Below are 26,819 nucleotides of genomic sequence, written 5' to 3' on the forward strand. Positions count from 1 at the left end.
ATTTAAAAGTTCAACCTTGTTCAATGATTCTACGTAATCTCAGTTTAAGTATGTACATGTAAACTTATTTTAAGTAGGTCATGTAAACTAAGTTTAAGTGTACATACTTAAACTCAGTTTAAGTAGATCATGTAAACTTAGTTTAAGTATACATACTTAAACTCAGTTTAAGTAGGTCATGTAAACTGAGTTTAAGTATACATCTAAAAGTTCAACCTTGTTCAATGATTATACGTAATATCAGTTTAAGTATGTACATGTAAACTTAGTTTAAGTAGGTCTTGTAAACTGAGTTTAAGTGTACATACTTAAACTCAGTTTAAGTAGGTTATGTAAATTAAGTTTAAGTAAATTATGTAAACTAAGTTTACATGAACTTACTTAAACTGAATTTAAGTTAACCTCAACAATGTAAAACTGAAACTGTGTACAGTGCAGTTGAACAAGAAGAAGGAAATTGAAACCAGCGTTATTGAAAAGAAGAAAAAATTCACTTATTTATATGCAATCGAGTATAAATGAAATATATTTTGATTCACTCTTTAATCTTTCATAGAGATTAATTGAACATCAGGATTGTTTGATCGTTGGTGGGTGAGAAAAGTGAAATTTTATAGTGACAATAAATGAAATCAAAATTTTCAAAAAATTTATATAAAAGGATAATTTTGGTATTATAAAAAAAAATTAAAAAAACCAGGTGTAACAAAAAAATATATAGAGTTCTAACTTATATAAACCCTAATTCTCCACTAACACTAGACTCTTGACCCGGGTCCTACCGAGCAGAAGTTAAACGAATAAGTCGTTACATCATTAACCCATTGTAATAAATAGAAGTCATATGTCATATGATAAAATTTAAACATATTCACTTGTACAGCAAATTGAAGTTAGAAATAAAATCAATTTAAACATATTCTTATTAATTATGATCAAATTGAAGTTAGAAATAAAATCAATTTAATATTTCTTATCAATAAACTAATTTTACTCACAGAACTCATCTTTTGGTTGTTTGGTGGTAGAAGCTTTGGTGCTATAACGACAGTTTATGAACCCAAAGAGCTGCACACACAAAATTCTTATGCAGTCTAAACAATCATTCATTGTTGTGGTATTGTAGAATGTGTATCTTTCTTAACTTTTTCAAAATTCTAATACTATATTTACTACACCACTGCCATTTACATCTGTATATATAATTCTAATAATATATTACTACACCAGTGTCATTTACATCTGTATATACAATTTCACAATAGAAAAAACACATTAAGTTGCACTTGAGATTAGCTCCACTTTGAGTTCTATAGCAGCAATGTCACTTTCATCATGTTCTACAATTTTCAATTTGAACGACAAAATGGATAGAGGATTGGATTAGTTGTTTTTTGCGATCATATTTTTTTAACTACCAATTAAAATGGTTAGCAAAAGTAAAATAAAGGATTTTGACAGATTGAAAGTGAACAAAGAAAATAGTGGGAATTTCAAACTGGAGGCAAAAAAAATAAACTGAAATTTGTAACCTCTACAGGAAGCCTTTAATTTCAAAGGTTCAGAATACAAATTGGTTTGCATAATACATTGAAAAGGCTGCAAAAATGAATGATAAATAAACATCATACAAAACCCATAAGCATCATGAAAAATATAATAGAGGAGATAAGTGACCATTTTAAGATCATGCATCTAAGATAGAGGAGAACAAATCAAGAAGATGATAGAAGCAAATGAGAGGCGTGGAGTTGAAGAAGATATGTGGGAAAATGATTTACTAAGAAAATGAAGAAAATCAACTTAGCATGGCACACATTAATCTTTTCCTCTTTGGTTGTCAAACAGAGGGGAAAAAAAGGAAGGAAATAAGAACAAAAAGAGATTATAAAAGCTGTAAAAAATTGAAAAAATAAATTAGTGATTGACATGAACAGAAAAGTGCACACAAAAAATTAAGAGAATCAACTTCAAGAGAATGAAAACAAAAGAGACTAATAGAGATAAAAAAAAAAAAACTCACTGCCGTAGCTTTAAGCCTTGATCCTCCCATCCATTGCAACATGGCACATGATGCAATCTAAAACCTAAAGTAGAAATGAATCAAAATCCAAAATCAAATTCAAATAGTATAACTAATGATGGAATGGTCGGTCAAATTGCCAACGAAATTGTCAATCAAATTTAGAAAGAACGAATTGAATAAGAAATTGAGAAAGAACAAACATATTACATACCTATGTGGTCACTCTTCAGATGATGGTGGCCAAAAGTGGAGAATATGAGAATTTAGAAACTTGGGTGAATGAAACTTTTGTGTTCAAGTGTAAAAGAGACTAAGGAGACTTAGGGAAGAGATATGCAGGGCGCTTCTTCACCTGTGTGGAGTAAAACATGTGTTCCAATGAGGTATGATATGCAGCTCGGATTTTCTTTAATTAAGTAAGATGTACAATTATGATTTAGTTATAAATTGAATTACAATAAAAAATGTTGCAGATGCTCTATGTAATCATAATCAAAAACTGAATTATGATTTTCCAATGTGTGGAGTAAATTATAATTGCTAAATATTGCAGATGCTCTATGTATTATTATTAGAAAATATGCAAAATGTGAGTTGTTAATTCACAATGTGTAGAAACTCATCTATATAGATTCGTGTATGCATGTGCTCTATACATAGTGATAACCTTAGCATATATAAACTAACACGTGTAATTAAAAATCAAATGGCAATAAGCCTTGCAACTATACCTTCAAATAAATCAACAAAATAAAGCACAGTCGAAAAATCTATGTGACATTGAATGTATAGAGTTCTCAATCTGACATTGAATTTTGAAGAACTTTATTTTCTTTAGGAGCAGAACATCTACGTAATTTACATACCTCAAATATAATCACTCTCTGTGACTCAGCCGAATCACCTATCTATATGACAATTCTCCTTATGACGCAACTAAATTGTCGACACGATACATCAGCTCTTTTGGTGCAACACCATAAATGAATGAGAAAAATTAAAGGTATTTTGATGGACTGAACAATATTCAACACCATAAAGGTATTTTGATGCAACTCTTAATGAGGCAGTGAAGATAGATAGTAGTTCTTTATAGAGCAGTTAAGTTATGCAAAAATTAAAGTCAGAAATAAAATAAAATAAAAACGTCTAAAGAAATGCATATGAATTAAAGTTGATAAGCTCAGGAAGAATTCACACAAATCAAAGAAAATAAACTCAAATTTTACTCAATCAAAATGTGTCCTTCATTCAAGACCAACAAATTTCAACCCCATATTTTGATTGGGCAAGGGAAAATAAACTTTAATTTTTACTCAATCAAAATTCAAACTATTATTCAATTTGTAATACAATAAGGCCTCGCAATCTTTAAATTCTATTTGAAAGAAAGCATGTCTCATTCCACAATTAAAATTTAAACTATATGCATTTGGACATTATGGAATTTTTACATTGTCATACCCTAACATTTTTTAAAAGGCACAAATTTTACCTCTGCAAGTTGACTTCAGGGATTGACCTGCCATTAACTGTTCTTGGTAATGGATAGATCCCGACATTCTAGACTTGAAAGTTATCTATTACACATGGTCATAGTTTTCCTTTTTATTGTATGAGTGAGAGAGACAAAAGAGAAGAACTTTACCTCTAATTGTGCATTTCTACTACCAAATGAAGCCATGACATACTATTAAAGCTTGGTTCAACTTAACACTTAGCCCGTATTTATAGCAAACCTTTTATAGAACCTTGTAGTGCAACTTCAATCATTTGAATCTTTATCTTCACAAACATCAACGAATCCTTACAATTCCAGAATTGTTTCTTCAAAAAAATTCAAAATCTTGACAAAATCAAATAAAAACTTAAACTAAAAATAGCCGTTGGTTTACATACTGTTAAGGTTCATAAGCCTTTTTCTCTGATTCTACCTACACCTTCACACGTAAACTTCAACGGCACAACACAATAACCAGGAAAAACAAAATACTAAAAACCCTAAAATTAGAAATGGTGAAAGGAAGAAGAAATCAAACCAATAACAATTACCATAGGAGAAAGTAGTGATAAATGTACAATCTAGAGGTGACACCGTCAAAGAGGTGTTCAATTTCGCTTGAAAGTGAATCATACACACAGAAAAACGGAGAAGTGAGAGATGAGGGGCGATTGCTGCAAAGAGGAGATGGTGGAAAGGGTGTGGCTGATTTCGTGGAGGTGAAGAAGGGATTCACTGTGAGAGAGAGAGAGAGAGAGAGAAAGAGAGAGAGAGAGAGAGAGAGCCGAGAGGTGAAGAGAGAATTTGGGGGAGTGGATGGAGTGATGTTCCGTTTCCCGAGTAAGTGATGAGAGAGAGGGAGAAATCTTGACATAAAGTGTATAGCTTTAATGCTTGTTAGGAAGATGAAAAGAGTTTCAATTCTGATTGATTTATCTAGAAACATGAAAGGTCATCAGATCAAAGGCTGAGATTTAGGGTGTGGTTGGCAGATGGGATTAGCATTAATTATGGATTAGGGAGGGAAAATAAGGAGTGATTAGGGCAACACTGCCAGCACATCAAGTCTGGCTTTTATAGTAAAGGATACACAAACCCTAATTCTCAACCTCACATTCGTTGCAGAAATGGCATGTCCTAACGGAGGAGAATGGATACAAGTATTCAAGGAAGGAATTGGTTTGGTTTTGGGGCGTTGGTCTGCACTCCAACACGCCATTGAACAAGGATGGTGCAAGGGTAACTCTCGCCTAGAAGCTCAAAACCTCGCTTCCAACATTCTTTCTTGGTTCACTCATTCCAAAAATCTTGATGTTTATGATCTTGAAACGTTACTTGATAAAGCCATGGATTTTTTCAAACTTGTGCATCAAGAGGGTAGCGTTGAAGAGGTCTCTATTTACTTCATTACCTTTTTAAGAAATATTTATTTTTGACTCAAATTAGTGTACTTTTGTGTGTTAACCCTAATGTTCCAAGAGGAAGGGACATGGTAATCTGACCGTGATGTATGTATGTGTTTGCATAGTTTACTTGCTTTTAATTTTTATGACCATGTTTGTGATTGTGTAGGTAGCTAAACTACTAATGAAAATGTACGAAGAATGCTTAGTTGGTAATTTTATGTCGGTCGAGCGTCTCAGGGAAGCTAGTCGTAATCAAGTTGCTCATCCTCCCGTGGGAAAGGTAAATTAAGGCACAATGCATTTGGAATCGAACTTAACTGTTCTATAATTGGTTTTGCAATATCAAATATATAGAGTTCTAACTTATAAGTACGATTTATTTAGATTTATAAGTACGATTTATTCAGTTTCACTCATAGAAACAGTGAAGAGATGCAAATGTGTTTCTTACAGAAAATCCTCTGAACCAAGAATTAACCTTCAGAGAGACACTCTTCTTTCAGTATAGTTCTAACAAATTTATTTGTACCATCCCATATGTCTCCCTCCCCTCAATTCTGTTTCTTATGTGTCTAACTAACATGCTTCTGAGCCCCCACATCTTTCTTCCCCTCCTCTTTGGCCAACACCTCTAGCCTGTCGGACGTATTTGGCCAAATAGCTACTTGAGTTCTCTACGTTCGACTTGATCAATTATGGTTGCTGACACTTGACAGTGGTATTGAGGAATCTGATGAAAGTTGTAATCTTTTTTACATGATATTTATGAAAATTGAAATGATATAAACTGCTGTAGTCTTGTACCATGTTAAAAGAAGTGATCAAATTTAGGGACTGCTTGATCCCGCAGCTGAAGGTTGTTGATTGCATAATTTACTTACTATGCATTAAGGATTTGATTTTATAATTTTACTGATCGTATTCTAATTTTGGCTCTTCTTATCTTATTACATCTTAGAGTATGGTTTTATTAGGCTGTTCAGCTTTATTGAGTATTTTACTCTACAGAGAAGTTTTCACTGCAAACATTTAGAGGCTTTTGAGTTTTGACGATTCAAGGATATACAATTCGAGTATCTGAGTTTGAGTTGTTGGTGCACCCTTCCTTGGCTGCATTCTAGCTTACCTTCCTTCATTCACCCCAATTCTTACGCCTTTATTTCCTCCATAAACAAACTTAGATGAAACCTTTAATTTAGATGGAAATTATCCATTTGCGAACTTAATATACATTCAGTAATTGTAACTTTGATTGCTCTATGTAGCGAAGAAAAACATATAGGAACAGACTTGATAGTTGATATTCATGTGAACAACTATTATGTAATTTCTTAACATGGGGCTAAATGATGGTAATTGTCAATTTGCTATATATGTTATTTAAGCATGTATGATTGAGGGATACATGTTTTTCTTTGATTACACATGTCCTGAGAAACATTAGACGGTCCTTCACTTTACTTGAATTGATGTCCAACATTTTATGTTATGCTAGGTTGTGAATGCTGATGGAGACGATGATGATAGTGATTCTGACGACGAAGATAGTGGTTCTGGCAACAAAGATAATAATTCTGGATGTGGACAATTCAAAATCCGAATCCAACATGAATTCCACGAACAAGCCGGTTAATGGATCTCAGCCAGAGGTTGCTGATAAAGCAGATGATGGATGGTTTGTGGTTTCACACAAAAAAAATAAGGGTAGAAAGAAGTAGATGAAAATTATTATTTTTAAGGATCTGTTTTTTTTTTGTGCTCTTTTAGCTATTTCAAACCTTTTTGAGGTCTGTTACTATGTTTTATGCATACTTTTTCTTTACTTATTTAGAAGAATCCATCCATTCTCTGACGTCTATTCCAATGAAAAAACAATCAAATGATTTATTGAAATGCTACTTCACCTTTTCCCCTATACTTTATATAGTTTGTTTGTACTTTTTGTATCATGGAGATTGTGCCAGATTTTTTAGCTGAATGAACCAAGGATAAGAGGATAAGTTAAATTGGTCACCTTTCCTCTTCATTTCCAGATTTTCACACACTTAATGCACTCTTTTTCATACTCAACTTAATGGTTCACCATCATCAAAAACAGATTTCCACTCATTTTGGCTAGTACACAGATTTTCACCATGGAGCATTTTCACTCGGATTTCACATTCTAAACTATGTTACATTTTCTGTACAATAGCAATAAACTGAGACCTTTGTTCATACACAGCCACACACGTGCAAAAAGTAAGTATTAAGCCAGTGATTTGCATAGTTACCTTGTATATATTGATTTGATGGTTGATAACTACTTTCAAATTTTCAATTTGTGATTAGTACAGAGCTTGAAAGATTTTGTAGTAGAGCCACCATATTGTTTTTCTGAATTTCTAAGGACCACCATATTAGTTTCTGAGTATATAGAACCTAATTTATGTTTTTAATAGTCATTCAAACTAAATTCACAAATGCTTCATGCAGTTTATTGAAAACTAAATTTACTTTGTCAACATATGTTGGCTCCTAATACAGTTGCCACCGATACCGGACACATTAGAATTTAGAAAGCACTAAGCTCTACAAAATCAGCAAAGATGAACAAATCTTTATTTCCAAAGTAAATATGGAACAACAAATTCAAGGTAATACTTATAGCCTTTGCTTGTATGTATGGTTTTATCTTGCCACAGAAGGAAGAGGAGCTGTAGGTATCAAATACAAGTCATCTTTTCTTTTGACGGTCGCTCCAAATTGCTCAGTCATGTCTAAGTCCTCACCTTTCATTCCATTGGGAAGCTTCCAATCAAAGTGATACAACATCAATGCAAGTGCCAACTCAACATTTATCAAACCAAATGTGCTACCTGGACATATTCTTCTTCCAGCACCAAAGGGAATGTACTCAAAATTATTCCCTTTGTAGTCAATAGAGCTACCGATGAATCTCTCCGGATAAAACTTCTCTGGTTCAGTCCAGTACTTTGGATCTCTTCCAATCGCCCATGCATTGACTATCACCTTGCTTTTGATTGGTATACGATACCCATCAATCTCACATGCTTGTCCACATTCTCTTGGAAGTAAAAGAGGACCTGGAGGATGTAACCTTAAGGTCTCTTTCACAACTGACTTTAAATAAGTGAGTTCATTTATACAATTTTCTTCAACATTTCCTTTCATGTTGAATATATCTCTTACCTCATCTTGTGCTTTCTTCATCACTCTTTTATCCCTTACCAACTCTGACATTGCCCAAACTATAGTAGAAGCTGATGTATCACCTCCAGCACCAACGATATTCTGAAAAGAAAATGCAAGGATATCAAAAGAGAGAGCTAAAAGAGATATTTTGATGGCATCCAATAGGTCATCACAAGGTTTTAAATCGAGGTTGCATCACAATCCTTGATAATGCAAAAAATTGCAAACATGTATTCTGATTCTATCGCTGTCATCAAGACATCAAAAACCTTGAATTCGCGACACATTGCTAACTTTAAAAAAAAAAATATATGTTGTTTTAACATGGCAAATAGTGGTATTGTTCTAAAGTATCAACCATTCAATTCAATCTAAGCTCTACACCAAGGGGTTTATTATCCTTACCAGGATTATAGACTTGATATTGTTATCAGTTAAACATATATCTTGGTTGCTGTCATTACCACCTTGGAATTTTAGAAGAACGTCTACCAGATCTTCTTCTTCTCCACCTTGACTTTCATTTGCTTTTGACTTTGCTTCTTTATGTTCAGTGACAATGTTTTCTAGTATTTGATCAATTTGCCTATGCAACCTCTCCAGTTTAGGCCTCAAACCGGAAACACGTTGAAGCCATTTCGCTGAAGGAAATAATTCAGCTATGTCAAAACCTCCTGCAATTGATTCTCCATCTCCAATAGATCCAAACTCTTCTCTGCCTTTGCCTTTGCTGCCAAACGCAGCCTTTGTAATGATAGAAAATGTTGATGAAACTACAAGCTGAGTTATATTGACGGGCGACCCTTGTTGCGAATCAATCTTTTTTACGAGATTGTTAAGCTCTTCTTCTCTTATTGGTTGAAACGAACTAACACGCTTTTGTGTGAAAAGCTCCATTGTGCATATTTTTCGTAGTTGTCTCCAATAATTTCCATAAGGTGAAAAAGCAATATCTGTGTAATCATATGACAATATTTCTATAGTTAGAAGTTTAGGCCTAGATGCAAATATTACATCATGGGTTTTAAGTACCTCCCTAGCATACTCTGGCGATGAAACAACAATTGCAGAGATCTCTCCAAGTTGTAGGTGCATCAAGGGTCCATAAATTTTCGCCAAGTCTCTTAATTTTCGATGTGGTGTAGAAGTAACTAAATGATGTATGCTTCCTATAATAGGTAACTTCCATGGTCCTGGTGGTAGCTTTGGAGCTGACCTTTTTTCCTTGAGATTCTTCCCTATTTTCAGTGCAACAAGTATGAAGAGGAAAAAGGATGCAAGGACTATTAAGTCAAAAAATTTGAAATCCATGGAGTTGACCAACTAGAAAGGAGTAGTATAGTGCTAGCTATCAACAAGGTTTTAAATTTAGGTGAAGGTGATGAGATTGAGATAAAACCAACCGGTAACGTGTATTACAGCACTGCACTGCTATATGCTTATTTTAAAGGGTCTATAGTTTTTTTTTTTACATTATTAAGAATCTCGATGCTACTACACACCCACCACAACAATTTAAAATCTTGATCTTTGGCATCGAAATCTTCATCAACGATTTATTTATTTGCTTCACGCTTTCAACGATTTTCTTTGAGATTTTTTTTTGTCTTTATATCATGGAATGCACTCTCAAGAGTATTTCAAATTGGCAATTGCCAATAGGTCTATGTTTGGGGGCATTTAGGGTGGAAAAGCTAAGAAGCACGAATACAGACACTGACACGCCGCTGACACTGTTAGTAATTTGAAAAAATCACATAATTGAGTGTAATCATATGTGTCAGTATCGTGTTGGTGTTAGACACGACGCGTGTCCGATACCGGAACATGCTTAATCCAAAGAGTATCCGTGCTTCATAATAGAAAAATATGGGTAAGTTCATTATTTGCCATTAGATTAAAGAAGAGCATAATCTTACTATGGTCTCTCCAAAGTGTATTTTTTTTTATAAAATTGTTTTCAACCTCCATAAGAGAGAGTATGATAGCACAAGATAGTCAACTTCAACCACCATAAGAGAGAGTATGAGAGCACAAGATAGTTAAAATCTAAATTTTATGCATGATCAGGAAATAAAATCGTAACATTATACAAAACTCATAAATCTCAATATTTGCATATACATTCATGTAAGACAAAAAAATACCTTTAAGTCAAACTTGAAATATTGATGTAAATTTAAATTCATAAGCGTTGATCACATTACAACATGGTTGCTATTACTTCCATAATTTAAACTTGAAATACTAATGTAATTATAGCACTAACACTCACAAAACAATTTGGGTTGATCTGGTGGTATTAACTTGAGACCTTAAAATGTCATCCTTTTAATGTCTCATTTCCGATTCTATGTGGTGTCAATTTCATCAAAAGATCCATAAATTATACAAGATTTCATCAAAATAAGATTTTAACATAATCGCGCCGAGGACAAGTATAACCACAAAATCAGAGGATTTTACGATTCAAATAAGAATTTGACAACCATGTGAGAGTAACCGATCTACCCATAATTGGAAATAAGATTTTGACACTAACTAGGTCCCAAACTCTACTATAGCCTCTCTTCCCTCGCCAAAACCTACGACCCCATCATGTCCATCCATTTTGACTCCGTCACCATTGCCTCTTCCCCTACAACCATCCAAGAAATTGATACGACCCAGTTCGAATAGGATGAGACTCCAAAATTTAGAGGAAGAAATTAGAGAATTTAAAAAGGAAAATTGATTATATTTTCATTAATTTCTATCAAGGCCATACAATCCTTATATATACTCGTGCATACAAATAATAATAATAATAATAATAATAATAATAATAATAATAATAATAAGATAACTACTATAATTACATAATACCAAAAAACTAACTTGTATCATATACCTAAAAGACCCTTATAAAATAAACTACTAAGTCATTATTTTATAATAATAACGTGAGTTTAGCTCAGTTGGTATGAATAATGCATAATATATACAGGGGCCGAGAATCGAACCCCGGACACCCCACTTCTCTACATTTAAAATGTGTGAGCTCCAATCACTAGGCTGCTTGACAAAAACAAATATTTTGTAAAAAGAAATAATTGTTGTTGAGATAAATTTTTCTAGGTTCTGTTGTGACATGTAGTGTTGGAACAAAATGTGTTTAACATTACCCTTTGAGAGTTTTGATAATAACAAGGTATTAAAAATTGTCAATTGGATATACTAATATTTGTTCAAGTGTGTAGGACCATATACAAGGTTAAATATATTTTGTAGGTTCTGGAAGAAAAAACTAAGAGCTATGGAATCAACAAAAAGGAAGCTTGAAGCATCTGAAGAATAGTGATTCTGAAGTCAAGTGCTCCTGAAGTGATGACGTCATCAGAAGCAAGTTCATTAGAACCACCTCATCAGAAGCAACATCACCAAAAGCGTTCTTTCATCAGAAGCTGAAGATCATCACGAGCTGAAGATGAGAGATTTAAAGCTTCAAAGGTTGTTCAAAAGATTTAATCACGCCTAGCATTGCAGAAGACCAGAAGAGTGAAGCAACGGCTAATTCAAAAGATTTGAAAGCATTGGTTGCTTGTTCTTTGAAGAGCGTTGGCAAAGTACAATTGTACGAAGTGTACAACCACTACCTTCACTACTCTGTTTGTGTCTCTGCTACAGGACAAAAATAACAGTTTGTTGGAACAAAATGTGTTTCACAATGAACCTTATTAAGTTTTGATGATAACAAGGTATTAAAGATTGTCAATTGGTTATTACTAATAATTGTTCAAGTGTACAGGACCAAAGGCTACTCAAGTTATTTCAATAGGTCTTGGAAGAACAATGGAAAGAAAAAGAAATTCTGAGCATCTGAAGAAAACTGCTCCTGAAGCTGAAGTGCTTATGAAGAGATGACGTCATCAGAAGCAGAAGGTCATCAGAAGCAAAAGTTTTCATCAGAAGCAATATCTTCACCAGAAGCTACGTTTGATCCTTTAATCAAACTGAAGATTCAAAGTAGCTGATTCTCAATTCAGTCTTATCAAAGAAGAACGAAGAATTGAAAGGGAGGTATCAACGGATATATGGATAGCACTGAGCACTTGTCTCTCATTAATAGAGTTGACAAAGTACAAGTGTACAACCACTACCTCCACTACTCTGTTTTCTGTCTACGCTACAAGACAAAACAACAGCCATGCCTGCAGAATTTGTACACTCAAGATGGGAATGAATTTGAAGTTTATTCTTCAAAGGACTACACCCAAATCAGGCAAAGGATCACTGGTGGATAATCAAAGGATTTCAAACGACTCTTTAGACGTGCTGATTATCTCAACGTCTCTTTCACGCCTCTATATAAAGGAGTGAAGACTTGAAGATTGCAGATAGAGATACATAAGTTCAAAAGCGCCAAAACTCTGTCAATTTGATTCTACAAAGCACACTGAATTTCTGCACTGATTTGATACATCTTAGAAATTCAAAGTCTAGAGTTTTTTCTGTATTGTATTGTGAACACCACTGATTGTATATCAAGTGTTCAATTCAAACTCAATTCTCTGTATTTTTGTTTGATTAGAAGTCTCTTGCCTGCGTGCTTGAGCAGTAGAAGTCTCTTGCTTAGTGCTTGAGCATTGGAAGACTCTTGCGTGTGTGCTTGAGCATTTTTGTGAAGTCTCATACTTAGAAAGTATTGAGCAGTTGTAATCTTTGTGATTATAGTGAAATCTCCTTGGAAGTGCAAGGGGGACTGGACTACTTCCGTGTTGTGGAAGGAACCAGGATAACTGCTTGTGTCTTTGTCTTTCTTTTCTCTGCTCTGTTCTTTTCCGCTGCAATCTGACTCTGATCATTTCATCAGAAGCAATCAAACTGCTTCTGAAGTTTTATCAGAAGAAGTATTTTTTAAGAGAAAAAGAAAACACAATTCAACCCCCCCCCCCCCCTTCTTGTGTTTTTCACCTTCAATTGGTATCAGAGCCTGCTCTGTTATCACAGCACTTAACCGTGTTACAGTTCAAGATCTATTAGAAAAACATGTCTGGAGATGAGGAATCAGTTACTACAAAATACACAAGTGTCAAGCATGACTATGATACTGCTGACAAGAAAACAGACTCTGGAAAAGCTCCAAAGTTTAATGGAGATCCAGAAGAGTTTTCATGGTGGAAAACTAATATGTACAGCTTTATCATGGGATTGGATGAAGAGTTATGGGACATACTGGAAGATGGAGTTGATGATCTGGATTTGGATGAAGAAGGAGCTGCTATAGACAGAAGAATACATACTCCTGCTCAGAAGAAGCTTTATAAGAAACACCACAAGATAAGAGGAATCATTGTGGCTTCTATACCTCGCACCGAATACATGAAAATGAGTGACAAATCTACTGCGAAGGCTATGTTTGCTTCTCTATGTGCAAACTTTGAAGGCAGCAAGAAAGTAAAAGAGGCTAAAGCTTTGATGCTAGTTCATCAGTATGAACTTTTCAGAATGAAGGATGATGAGAGTATAGAAGAAATGTACTCAAGATTTCAAACTTTAGTTTCTGGATTGCAAATACTGAAGAAAAGCTATGTTGCTTCTGATCATGTTAGTAAGATTTTGAGAAGCTTACCTTCAAGATGGAGACCCAAAGTAACTGCTATTGAGGAAGCTAAGGATCTAAATACTTGAAGTGTTGAAGATCTTGTTAGCTCACTCAAAGTGCATGAAATGAGTTTAAATGAGCATGAAACCTCTAAGAAGAGTAAATCCATTGCTTTACCATCTAAAGGAAAGATCTCAAAATCTTCCAAAGCCTACAAAGCCAGTGAATCTGAAGAAGAATCACCTGATGGAGATTCTGATGAAGATCAATCTGTAAAAATGGCTATGCTGTCCAACAAGCTTGAGTATCTGGCAAGGAAGCAGAAGAAATTTTTGAGCAAGAGAGGTAGCTACAAGAACTCCAAGAAAGAAGATCAGAAGGGATGCTTCAATTGTAAGAAGCCTGGTCATTTCATTGCTGATTGCCCTGATCTTCAGAAGGAGAAGTTTAAAGGCAAATCCAAGAAATCAAGCTTCAACTCCAGTAAATTCAGAAAGCAAATCAAAAGGAGCTTGATGGCGACCTGGGAAGATTTGGATAGTGAATCTGGTTCTGATAAAGAAGAAGCTGATGATGATGCTAAGGCAGCCGTGGGGTTAGTGGCAACAGTATCATCAGAAGCAGTATCAGAAGCTGAATCAGATTCAGAAGATGAAAATGAGGTATATTCCAAAATCCCTAGACAAGAACTTGTTGATTCTCTAAAAGAACTTTTATCACTGTTTGAACACAGAACCAATGAGTTGACAGATTTAAAAGAAAAATATGTTGATTTGATGAAACAACAAAAGTCAACTCTATTGGAACTAAAAGCTTCTGAAGAAGAACTCAAAGGGTTTAACCTCATATCAACAACATATGAAGATAGACTCAAGAGTCTTTGTCAGAAGCTACAAGAAAAATGTGATAAAGGTTCAGGCAATAAACATGAGATTGCCTTGGATGATTTTATTATGGCTGGAATAGACAGAAGCAAAGTTGCTTCTATGATCTACAGCACATACAAGAACAAAGGCAAAGGGGTTGGATATTCTGAGGAGAAATCCAAAGAATACAGTCTCAAGAGCTACTGTGATTGTATCAAGGATGGATTGAAATCCACCTTTGTGCCTGAAGGTACAAATGCTATAACTGCTGTTCAGTCAAAACCTGAAGCTTCTGGTTCACAGGCTAAGATCACATCAAAGCCAGAAAACCTTAAGATCAAGGTAATGACAAAATCTGATCATAAGAGTCAAAAGATTAAAATTCTGAAAAGATCAGAACCTGTTCATCAGAATCTGATTAAACCAGAATCTAAAATCCCAAAACAAAAGGATCAGAAGAACAAAGCAGCTACTGCTTCTGAGAAAACAATACCAAAAGGTGTCAAACCTAAAGTATTGAATGATCAGAAGCCACTCAGCATTCACCCTAAGGTACAAGGGAGGAAAAGTAAAACCTCCAAAACTAACCCAAAAGGACCCATGAAGATATGGGTACCTAAATCTGAATTGGCCAAAAATGCAGGTGTGCTTAAGGGCAAGAGAGAAACAAAGGTCATGGTACCTAGACAGCGGATGTTCGAGGCACATGACTGGAGAGAAAGCTTTGTTCCTTACCCTTACAATGAAAGATGGAGGAGAAGTGAAGTTTGGTGGCAACCAAACTGGAAAGATCATTGGTACAGGTACAACTGATTCTGAAGATGCATCAGAATCTGATCAACCTTCTGATTCTGAAAAGTATACAGAAGTTGAATCTAGTCCAGAAGCTGAAATCACTCCAGAAGCTGAGTCTAATTCAGAAGCAGAACCTAGCCCAAAAGTACAGAATGAAAGTGCTTCTGAGGACTTTCAAGATAACACTCAGCAGGTTATTCAACCTAAATTCAAGCACAAATCTTCACATCCTGAGGAGCTAATCATTGGAAGCAAAGATAGTCCTAGAAGAACAAGATCACATTTTAGACAAGAAGAGTCATTAATAGGACTGCTTTCAATAATTGAGCCTAAAACTGTTGAAGAAGCTCTCTCAGATGATGGATGGATATTAGCTATGCAAGAAGAGCTAAATCAATTTCAAAGGAATGATGTGTGGGATCTGGTATCCAAACCCTTTCAGAAGAACATTATTGGAACAAAATGGGTATTCAGAAACAAGCTGAATGAACAAGGAGAAGTAACCAGAAACAAAGCCAGACTTGTTGCTCAAGGCTACAGTCAACAAGAAGGCATTGATTACACTGAAACATTTGCTCCAGTTGCAAGATTGGAAGCAATCAGGTTACTTCTATCCTACGCAATTAATCATGGCATAATATTATATCAAATGGATGTCAAAAGTGCCTTTCTTAATGGTGTCATTGAAGAAGAAGTGTATGTTAAACAACCTCCTGGGTTTGAGGATCTTAAGCATCCTGACCATGTTTATAAACTTAAGAAATCACTATATGGCTTGAAACAAGCTCCCAGAGCTTGGTATGATAGACTAAGTAATTTCTTAATTAAAAATGATTTTGAAAGAGGACAAGTTGACACAACACTCTTCAGAAGGACTCTTAAGAAAGATATTTTGATTGTGCAAATATATGTTGATGATATAATATTTGGTTCTACTAGTGCATCTCTTTGCAAAGAATTTTCTAAGTTAATGCAGGATGAATTTGAAATGAATATGATGGGAGAATTGAAATTCTTTCTTGGAATTCAAATCAACCAAAGTAAAGAAGGAGTATATGTTCATCAAACAAAATATACAAAGGAGCTTCTGAAGAAGTTCAAGCTAGAAGATTGTAAAGTGATGAACACTCCAATGCATCCAACCTGCACCTTAAGCAAAGAAGATACTGGAACAGTAGTAGACCAGAAGCTATACAGAGGTATGATGGTTCTCTGTTATACCTCACTGCATCTAGACCTGATATTTTATTCAGTGTTGCTTGTGTGCAAGATTTCAATCAGATCCTAGAGAATCTCATTTAACTGCAGTTAAGAGAATCTTCAGGTATCTGAAAGGAACAACTAATCTTGGACTCCTGTATAGGAAATCCCTAGATTATAAGTTGATTGGATTCTGTGATGCTGATTATGCTGGTGATAGGATTGAAAGAAAATCAACCAGTGGAAATTGTCAATTCCTGGGAGAGAATCTGATATCCTGGGCAAGCAAAAGACAAGCAACTATTGCTATGTCTACAGCAGAAGCAGAATACATTTCAGCTGCAAGTTGTTGCACACAACTACTTTGGATGAAACATCAGTTGGAAGACTATCAGATTAATGCTAACAGTATTCCCATTTATTGTGATAATACTGCTGCTATTTGTTTGTCAAAGAATCCAATTCTACATTCAAGAGCCAAGCATATTGAAATCAAACACCATTTTATCAGAGACTATGTTCAAAAAGGGATTTTAGATATACAATTCATTGATACTGAACATCAATGGGCTGATATATTTACAAAACCTTTATCTGTTGAAAGATTTGATTTTATTAAGAAAAATTTGAACATGCATTTTGTGTCTGATTGAAAAATTGCTTGCCTCTGAATAAGAAGTTTGGTTCTGAAGTTTATTCAGAAGCATTTGGTTCATCAGAAGCTCTTAACTGAGGTTCTGAGGAAAATGTGCTTCTGAAGATGACGTCAGCACTAAAACTTCAGAAGTGTTATTCTTTGCTTCTGAATAGCATGGTTAGTGGGAACTTTGGTAGTTACTTTATGTAACAGCTGTCCCATTACCCAAAAGGTAGTTTTCTGAAGAGTCTCTGACGTGGTCTATTTGTATTGGAGTATAACAAAAAGGGCAATGATGTTTTATTCGCTTTTTAACATACTTACACGCGCCCCCAATTTGTCATTAATGCTGTGTTTGTTTGTCCCTTCTGAATTGCAAACGTTTTATTAAAAACACTAAGTCAATTCACACACTACTCACTTCACAACAAACACTTTCTATTTTCTTCTCAACCCTCTGCGAAAGTAAGCGCATTCACTCATCCTCTCAAAACACCTTAGAACCCTAAAACTACTTCAAATCTATGGCATCTTCAAGTTCCGCTGGTGGTTCTTCATCAAATATGGATATAGATACTCCAGCATATGAAATCAAAGGAAGAACTATGTCTATTGAGGAATGGGAGTTAATCATTCAAGCGGAAAATCCAGTGGATTTCGCTTCTCTAACTCACCATGGGTGCGACTTGGTAAGATTCTACAAGAAGCAGAAGATGATGGGTTACTTCAGTCTTCTCAATGGTCCAACTTATGAAGTTCTGGTCAGACAATTCTGGGTAAGGGCTTCAGTCTTTGACATTGAAGCTGCTAGACAGGAAGAAGCTCAACTGATTCTGGTTGATCCTACTATAAAGGGAAAAACCAGAGAAGAAATGGGTCTACTCTCCTTCACCGGCACAGAGATTAGATCAAATGTAATGGGTATTCCTGTAACCATAAATGAGCAGATTATTGCTCAAGCCATGGGAAGGGATACTTTTGGCAAATACTTTGGAGAAGAAATTCCTAATCCAAGAACCAGCTCTTGGAAGGAAATTGTCAATGAGACCATCTATGGGTCTAAGGTTGCTCAACCTTACAACACTTTGAGCATTGAGAAGAAAATGCTGCTGAAGATCCAGAATGAAAACATCTTTCCCAAAGGTGGAGGAAGTGATCAATCCTCTCTTGGTCACAAAGTCTTTCTGCATCACACCATCACTCAGGAAACAACGATGAATGTTCCAAAGTAAATGTTCAAATACATGATCAAGGAACTAAAGAAGAGTCAAATGGAAAACAGAAAGTTTGTTCCTTATGGAAGACTACTCTCTGTAATCTTTCAAGAAGGAGGACTTCTAAGTGCCTTGAAGGATGTGGGCATCTATGATAACCAGAAGCTGGGAGCAGTAACTGGGAAGATAATCAATGCATCAACTCTTGTGAAGATGAAACTGATTCCAGCAAATGCTCTCAAGAAACTAGATTCTGATATGCGTGAATCTGATGCAATATCTGATCTAGTCACTCATCACATCCCCATCTGCAAGAAGGATCCCCTGGATGTACAAAGGGCCTACATCTTGGACTTCTACAAAACCTACAACAAGAAGATCAGTTTGAAAGATGTCCCTGAAGAAATGTATGGTGGTGATCTGCCTGTGGCCAAAGGCAGAAAATCTAAGAAGAAGCAGATCACCAAGGAAGAATACCTTGCTGAAGATGCTACTGAGGAGGGTGCTCAGAAGCATAAGAAAGCCAAGAAGGAAAAATCTGCTATGTCCACCATTCTTGAGGAAGTGGAGGATTTGGATGATGTCCCTCTTATCTCAAAAAGGACAAGGAATGCTCAAGAAACAGCAGAACAGCCTGCTTCTGAACAAACAGGTTCTGAGCAAGCTGCTTCTGAAGAGCCTCTAAGTCCCAAGAAGAAAAGAGAAGCTGCTCTTAAGACCATCAAAAGGAAGAGATCCTCAAGAAATCTGAAGACAGCTGAAGGACGAAGGGCAGAAATGTTGGAAGAATTGGAAGAAAACTGGGATGAAGACTCAAGCCCCAAGAAGGCAAAAAGGACTATAACTTCAGAGCCTATAGTCATGCCCAGTTTTGAAATGACTGAAGAAGTAAAGCAGTATGCTAAGGAGTACTCTGCATCCAAGATAGCAGAGAAGAAAAGGTTGAAGGAAGTGTTTGAGAAAGAAAGGGATGAGCGTCTCAAGGCTGCAGGGTATGTGCCTACTCCTGACATTGCTGCTTTAGCGTCTGAGTTAGAAACTGTTCAGTATGGAGCAACTCTGCTTTCTCAAGCCTTGAAGAATAAGCAAGCTTCAGGAGCAACTTCATCAGAACCAGTTTCAAAAGCTCCAGAAGCTCAATCTTCAGGTAATTCATCCAAACCTGACATCTATACTCAGATTCCATCTCTACCCTCTTCACCCTCTTCATCATCAACAGAATCAGATGACCAACCCCTTAGCCAACACATAGACAAGCTTCTAAAAACCAAACCTACCAAACTAACAGAATTTGGAACACTTGACTATGAGAGAACTCAAATAGAATTTTCCAAAAATAGGATTAAACTGTGTGAGAAATTCAATTTGCCTACTACTCATCCACTATATCCAGATATTCCAGAACCTGTTAATATACAACAACCTGAACCCACCCAAACAAACTCACCAAATAACCAAACTCCACAAAGAGCCTCTGAAGTAGTTTCAGAAGCAACTACTTCAGAAATCCCCCAACAACAACAAGAATCCTCAACCATTCACAATTTAGAAAAACACTTAGGTGGTGAAATGCAACCTACACCTACAAAGGCCTCTAAGACAGTCCCTGGAAAGACTGTGTTAGAAAACCAACAAACAGAAACCATCCCTGAGCAAACTGTTCCTGAGCAAAATGTTCCTGAGCAAACTGTTCCTGAACAAGATGCTTCTGAACAAGTTGCTTCTGAACAAGGTGCTTCTGACCATTAATCAACAGAACCAGAACAACAACCAGAACCACCAATATTTGACCTAACTTCTTCTGACCAACAAACAGCCTCTGACCAACCCTCCACATCTCATACAACTCAATCTGAACCTTCAACCATCCCTGACTATATCCTTGAATCTGAGTATATAGATGAACAGTTAATCAAGCTTAGTGATGAGATTCAGACACTGATTCTTCGCAGAACAGTTCCTGTACCTCCTATTCACTATCTTGATCAATGGATGGATCTGAAAAAGAGTTTTGATGACCTACTGGATAAGCTAAGTTCTAAGTATGTCTCATCTCACTCTGCCATGCTGCAAAAGTTGTTGGATGATATGCATGAAGCAGCTAGAGTGAAAGAGCTGAATTACGTGCCTCTGCTGGACATCACTCCTTTCTATCCAGAAGAAGAGTACATCTCAAGGGCAACAAGAATTCATGCTGGATACAAAAGAAGAATGAGGGAAAAGGATGAGCTACTCAAAAAGAAGGACGAGCAAATCAAGTATCTATTGGAACAGATGTACAAGCAAACCCAACCTTAGTTGCACATTTTTTTTGCTTGTTTTAATTTTTGTTCTAAGTACTTTAGTTGCACTGCATTTGTATCTCAACTTTTCTATATATATATTATCATTGTTTCTGGATCTTGTGCTTTTTCACCTTCAATATGTTTTACAAGCTTTAACTCTGATGATATTTAATGCTGCTTGCTCTGAAATACTATTTTTAAAGGTTATATGTTTATTCTTTTGTTTTGTTTTGCTCTGATACTCTTTCTTTTGTTTCTATTCTTTTTGTTGATGACAAAAGGGGGAGTAAATGTATAGTATTTTTAAGGCACTGAGCCCCACTACAACCACTTCTAAATTTCTTTTAAATTCTTCTGATTTAATTTTTATGAGTATTTTATTGAAATTTAATTAATAAGAATAGAACTTAGGGGGAGCTTACAAACCTCACCTTAAAGATCTATTAGACTCAGGGGGAGCTTACAAACCTCTATCCTAGTGGTCAACTTATTAATTAGATCAACAACAATTGAACATTTTAAATACTATTGTTTGTCATCATCAAAAAGGGGGAGATTGTTGGAACAAAATGTGTTTCACAATGAACCTTATTAAGTTTTGATGATAACAAGGTATTAAAAATTGTCAATTGGTTATTACTAATAATTGTTCAAGTGTACAGGACCAAAGGCTACTCAAGTTATTTCAATAGGTCTTGGAAGAACAATGGAAAGAAAAAGAAATTCTGAGCATCTGAAGAAAACTGCTCCTGAAGCTGAAGTGCTTCTGAAGAGATGACGTCATCAGAAGCAGAAGGTCATCAGAAGCAAAAGTTTTCATCAGAAGCAATATCTTCACCAGAAGCTACGTTTGATCCTTTAATCAAACTGAAGATTCAAAGTAGCTGATTCTCAATTCAGTCTTATCAAAGAAGAACGAAGAATTGAAAGGGAGGTATCAACGGATATATGGATATCACTGAGCACTTGTCTCTCATTAATAGAGTTGACAAAGTACAAGTGTACAACCACTACCTCCACTACTCTGTTTTCTGTCTACGCTACAAGACAAAACAACAGCCATGCCTGCAGAATTTGTACACTCAAGATGGGAATGAATTTGAAGTTTATTCTTCAAAGGACTACACCCAAATCAGGCAAAGGATCACTGGTGGATAATCAAAGGATTTCAAACGACTCTTTAGACGTGCTGATTATCTCAACGTCTCTTTCACGCCTCTATATAAAGGAGTGAAGACTTGAAGATTGCAGATAGAGATACATAAGTTCAAAAGCGCCAAAACTCTGTCAATTTGATTCTACAAAGCACACTGAATTTCTGCACTGATTTGATACATCTTAGAAATTCAAAGTCTAGAGTCTTTTCTGTATTGTATTGTGAACACCACTGATTGTATATCAAGTGTTCAATTCAAACTCAATTCTCTGTATTTTTGTTTGATTAGAAGTCTCTTGCCTGCGTGCTTGAGCAGTAGAAGTCTCTTGCTTAGTGCTTGAGCATTGGAAGACTCTTGCGTGTGTGCTTGAGCATTTTTGTGAAGTCTCATACTTAGAAAGTATTGAGCAGTTGTAATCTTTGTGATTATAGTGAAATCTCCTTGGAAGTGGAAGGGGGACTGGACTACTTCCGTGTTGTGGAAGGAACCAGGATAACTGCTTGTGTCTTTGTCTTTCTTTTCTCTGCTCTGTTCTTTTCCGCTGCAATCTGACTCTGATCATTTCATCAGAAGCAATCAAACTGATTCTGAAGTTTTATCAGAAGAAGTATTTTTTAAGAGAAAAAGAAAACACAATTCAACCCCCCCCCCCTTCTTGTGTTTTTCACCTTCACAGTTTGCCTGCAACGATGTTCCTTCATACTTGGAATGGATTTGAAATTGATCCTTCATAGGACAATAACCATATCAGACAAAAGATCATTGGTGATTGATCAAAGCTTCAAACGACTCTTTTTGATGTGATGGCAATTCACAACGTCTCTTTCACACCTCTATATAAAGGAGTGAAGACTTAGAGAATGACAAGACTCTACAACAATTTACAAGCCCCAAAACTCTGCTGAAATTGTTCTGGATCAAAAGTTCACTTAGAATTTCTTATGAAAGTTCATATCTTAGAAATTCTAGAGTCTTAAGAGTCTGTATCTGATTTGTATTGTGAACACCACTGATTGTATATTAAGTGTTCAACCTCAAACAATTTTCTTTGTAATTCTACTTGAATAGAAGTCTCTTGCAGTTGTGCTTGAGCATAGGAAGTCTCTTGATTGTGTTCAGAAGCGTAGGAAATCTCTTGCAGTTATGCTTGAGTAGTTTGAAGTCTCTTGCTAGTTTTAGCAGTGAGCAGTTGTAATCAGATATTACATTTTAGTGAACTCTCCTTGGAAGTGCAAGGGGGACATGACTACTTCCGGTTTGTGGAAGGAACCTGTATAATTGCTCTCTCTCTCTCTCTCTCTCTCTGTTTTTATCCTCTGCATTTAGTATCTGAACATCACTTCAGAAGTTGAACTCTATCTGCTTCTGATGAGTGACTTTAATAGGAGAAAACGAAGAAAAAACTAACACAATTCAACCCTCCTTCTTGTGTTTTTCTCACCTTCATGTAGCACCATCATTATATATCAATTGTGCAACCTGTATGCTTAGCTTTTGTTTGCCACAATCCACCATCATAATCAATTGTAAAGGAGAGGCATCTTCATAGTAATATGGGGGTTGTCAATGCACCATCATATATCATTATATTATATTAAGGGAATTTCATTCAAAATCGCACAAACATTCATTGCTTTAGATTTCGCTACTTTTGCTGGTTCTTTAGGTTTTGTTTGGGAGTTTGGTGGGGAGGAGAAAGTTTTTGGGGAAGAGAAATATATGGGAAAATTAAGAAATCCTTCACATTTTTTTAAAAGAATATTTTTTTAGAGTGATAAATATGTTTATGATTAATATATTTTAAATTTTAAGAAATGTTATAATAACATACATTAAATTCGAATAATTCATATAAACCTTTCCAAACCCCCCAAAACTCTCCTCCAATACAAGTTTTTAGTTCTCCAAATGAGGAGATTTTTATATTTTGAAGAAAAATAAGCCCCCTAAAACCATTCATTCCAATGTTATTTATTTATTCCATTTTCTCATTCCTTTTTCTTCAAATCTTTCTTTCCATTCCCCTCCAAACTTGCAAACAAAGCCTTAGGCGAGTTTGGTTTTTGCCCCACCACGCTTCTTTTGTATTTTTCTTCATTTCTTCATTCTTAAGAGTTAAGAGGTGCTGCAATTGATTTTTAGGGCATGTGGTACCAACCTAGCTATAGGACCACATGTTTCTATAGTGACACCTCTGCACTTCCCATTGCTTTAATAAAAAGAATTTTTTTGGCTGGGAAAATTTGTTCAATGATAAATTGAAACAACGAAAAAGTTTGTCCAAAATTATCTGTTTCTTTTATGGGTCATGCTAACACGTGTCCTAAGAGTACGTGTTAAGATTTTTATAACGAGCAAATGTTTATTAAGAAACGTTAAATTTTAATCTTGTGAGAAATAAATTGATACAATTTTCAATACATAATTTTTATCTTTGATATCTTAACATGTGCCCTAAAGGATAGAGTAATAAATTATTGAAAGTATAATAGAAAAAGTAACATTTACTGTTTCACAGATATTGTAAAATGACTTATAATTTAAAACAATTTTTTCTCAAAAAAATGGAGTATAAATATTAATATTATTTATAAAAAGTCTCGCAACAGTAACATATGTACTCAGAGATCACCCTATCAAATTTTTACGTCAACATCCTAAGTTGAACTTATGTTCTCACAAGGAATACATCAACTCTCTATGCTGAATCAACCTACGTTAACAACGAGTACTTTAGTTTTTCCGCTTTAAAACGGGTGAAGTGATTATTATTAGGGGTAATAGTTATTTAGGTATATGAATGTATAACAAGTAGTCATAAAGATTCTCTAATGTAACAATTTTAAAATAGTCGTTGATTATGCACTACATTAGTCAAATGGTCCTTGACGTTGAAATAATCCCTCAATGTTTACAATAAGCCTTTTCTTACAATGACTGATATGACAATAAACAAGTATTTATAAAGATTAATATGATAGTAAATAAGTATATTGAGCGACTGATATGACAGTATTTATGTACGGAACATTTTAACACGAGAGACTATTTTGATTTAAAAAATGCGCAATTAAAAACTATTTTTGAATTCGATATATTTAGAGACTATTGTAGTTACTCGTTAAACATTCAAGACTGAAAAATGACTACCACCTCATTATTAATGTTTACATGAACTGGTGAAGTAATGAGTATTGTTGTTCACACATTTGGTTTGGCTGAGAAACACGAGTAATTTACCCAAATACCCTTCGGTAGTTAATTGCCGAAATTTTAAAGAACCGGGTGCAGTTAACTGCCGAGGAATTTCAAACCTGAAATTAAATAAGGAAATACACCTAAATTTTCCCTTAATTAAATTTAATTCTTTAATACATGATTCTTTTTATAACGTTGTTGATTTCATTCATATAATTTTGTTGCCATAAATGAAGAAATATGAGATCCTAAAGTTACATATTCGATCACGTTTCTTACTAGTAATAGAAAAGAGGTTTTATTTCTACAAAAAAAAAAAAAAAGAGGTTTTATTAATAGAATAATTACAAATATAATTATTTGAAAGAGAGATGAATAATATATGAAATATTATAAAGCAATAATAGGTTAATCAAATCTATGAATAATGACAGACATCAATGAAATTAATTACAAATATAATTATTCTATCATTTATAATATTTTTGTTGTTGCATTTTTTTTGTATTGAATCACCATTTTAGGTCCATTAATTACCGATGACTAACATTTTTCTATGTTGTTGCGTTTTTATTTGTTGTTGTTGCGTTTTTCATGTTAATTAAAGTAATAATATATGAATTATTAGTATAAAGTAATAATAGGTTAGTCAAACCTATGAATAATGACAAACATTAATTTAATTAATTACTAATAATTACAGATATAATTATTCTATTATTTGTAACGTTTTTGTTGTTGTATTTTTTTTTATTGAATCATTATTTTAGGTCCATTAACTACCGATTACAGATATTATTCATCTCTCATATTTCTTCATTTATGGCAACAAAATCATATAAATGAAATCATAAAAATAATTATGTTTAATTCTTTAACAGGATTAAAGAATTAAATTTAATTAAGGAAATTTTAGGTGTATTTCCTTATTTAATTTCAGGTTTGAAATTCCTCGACAGTTAACTGCCGAAGTTTTCCAATTAACTGCAACCGGTTCTTTAAAATTTTGGCAGTTAAACTGCCGAGGAATTTGAGTAATTTACTCGTGTTTCTCGGCCAAACCAAACGTGACAAAGTACAAAAATCTGGTGAGGTAATCACTTCAATTAAAACCGGTGCTCATTGAAAGGGCTGTCTCAGGCTCTCAGCATGGGGTGCAGTCTAGTAGATGGCAGCGTACGTTTAAAATAGCTGCATGCGACGGGTTGAAAAGTTAATGTAATTAGGAAAATGATCGATTAATTTATTTAGGATCTGTTTGTTTTAGATTTTAAAAAAATAGATTTTTATTTGTATTTTTTAAAAATGGTTTTTTTTTTTCGAAATTTATTTAAAATAGTAAAAGTTATTTCAAAATAATTTAACATAAGTTAAAAATGAGATTTTGACATTCACTAGCTTAAATATTCATTGTTAGAGATTTTTAAATAGTAAAAATCACATATTTTTTTCAAAGTGATGACATATTTCAAAAACGATTTTTATAAAAAGCTATTTGAAATAGCTTTTTTTTAGAGATTTTTAAAAAAATCTTAGTATCCAAAAAAAATTATAACAAAATGATGAAATACTTAAAATTACATTTTAAGATAAACTATTCAAACAAATTTTTCATTTAAAACTTTCCTTAAAAATTGCTTTGTTAAAAAAATTGTAGCAAAAAATTATTACACTATAAAACTCTATTTTAAAAAAGGTAAACCAAACGGCCCCTTAATTTGGTCCCTAAAAAAAAATTATTTGGTTTGGTATTAG

The 26,819-nt window shown here is 34.5% G+C and overlaps 2 protein-coding genes and 1 long non-coding RNA gene across 3 annotated transcripts; 1 reads left to right on the forward strand and 2 right to left on the reverse strand.

Moving 5' to 3' along the window:
* Positions 1-1,196: 1,196 nt before the first annotated feature.
* On the reverse strand, positions 1,197-3,837 carry LOC112419912 (uncharacterized). Its single transcript, XR_003010023.2, has 3 exons — positions 2,238-3,837; positions 2,024-2,087; positions 1,197-1,340 (listed from the first exon to the last, which is right to left on the reverse strand). It is a non-coding gene; the product is annotated as an uncharacterized lncRNA (long non-coding RNA).
* Positions 3,838-4,414: 577 nt separating this feature from the next.
* LOC11428553 (pre-rRNA-processing protein TSR2) lies at positions 4,415-6,912 on the forward strand. The gene is made up of 3 exons (XM_024778095.2): positions 4,415-4,918; positions 5,100-5,213; positions 6,429-6,912. The coding sequence occupies exons 1-3, from the start codon at positions 4,655-4,657 to the stop codon at positions 6,564-6,566; spliced, it is 516 nt and encodes a 171-aa protein (XP_024633863.1). The 5' UTR covers positions 4,415-4,654; the 3' UTR covers positions 6,567-6,912.
* A 472-nt stretch (positions 6,913-7,384) lies between these two features.
* On the reverse strand, positions 7,385-9,560 carry LOC11430373 (cytochrome P450 71D11). The gene is made up of 2 exons (XM_024778044.2): positions 8,534-9,560; positions 7,385-8,227 (listed from the first exon to the last, which is right to left on the reverse strand). The coding sequence occupies exons 1-2, from the start codon at positions 9,437-9,439 to the stop codon at positions 7,604-7,606; spliced, it is 1,530 nt and encodes a 509-aa protein (XP_024633812.2). The 5' UTR covers positions 9,440-9,560; the 3' UTR covers positions 7,385-7,603.
* Between the last annotated feature and the right edge of the window lie 17,259 nt (positions 9,561-26,819).

Source organism: Medicago truncatula, chromosome 1 (genome assembly GCF_003473485.1).
Source record: "Medicago truncatula cultivar Jemalong A17 chromosome 1, MtrunA17r5.0-ANR, whole genome shotgun sequence".
In the NCBI taxonomy this organism is placed as follows: domain Eukaryota; kingdom Viridiplantae; phylum Streptophyta; class Magnoliopsida; order Fabales; family Fabaceae; genus Medicago; species Medicago truncatula.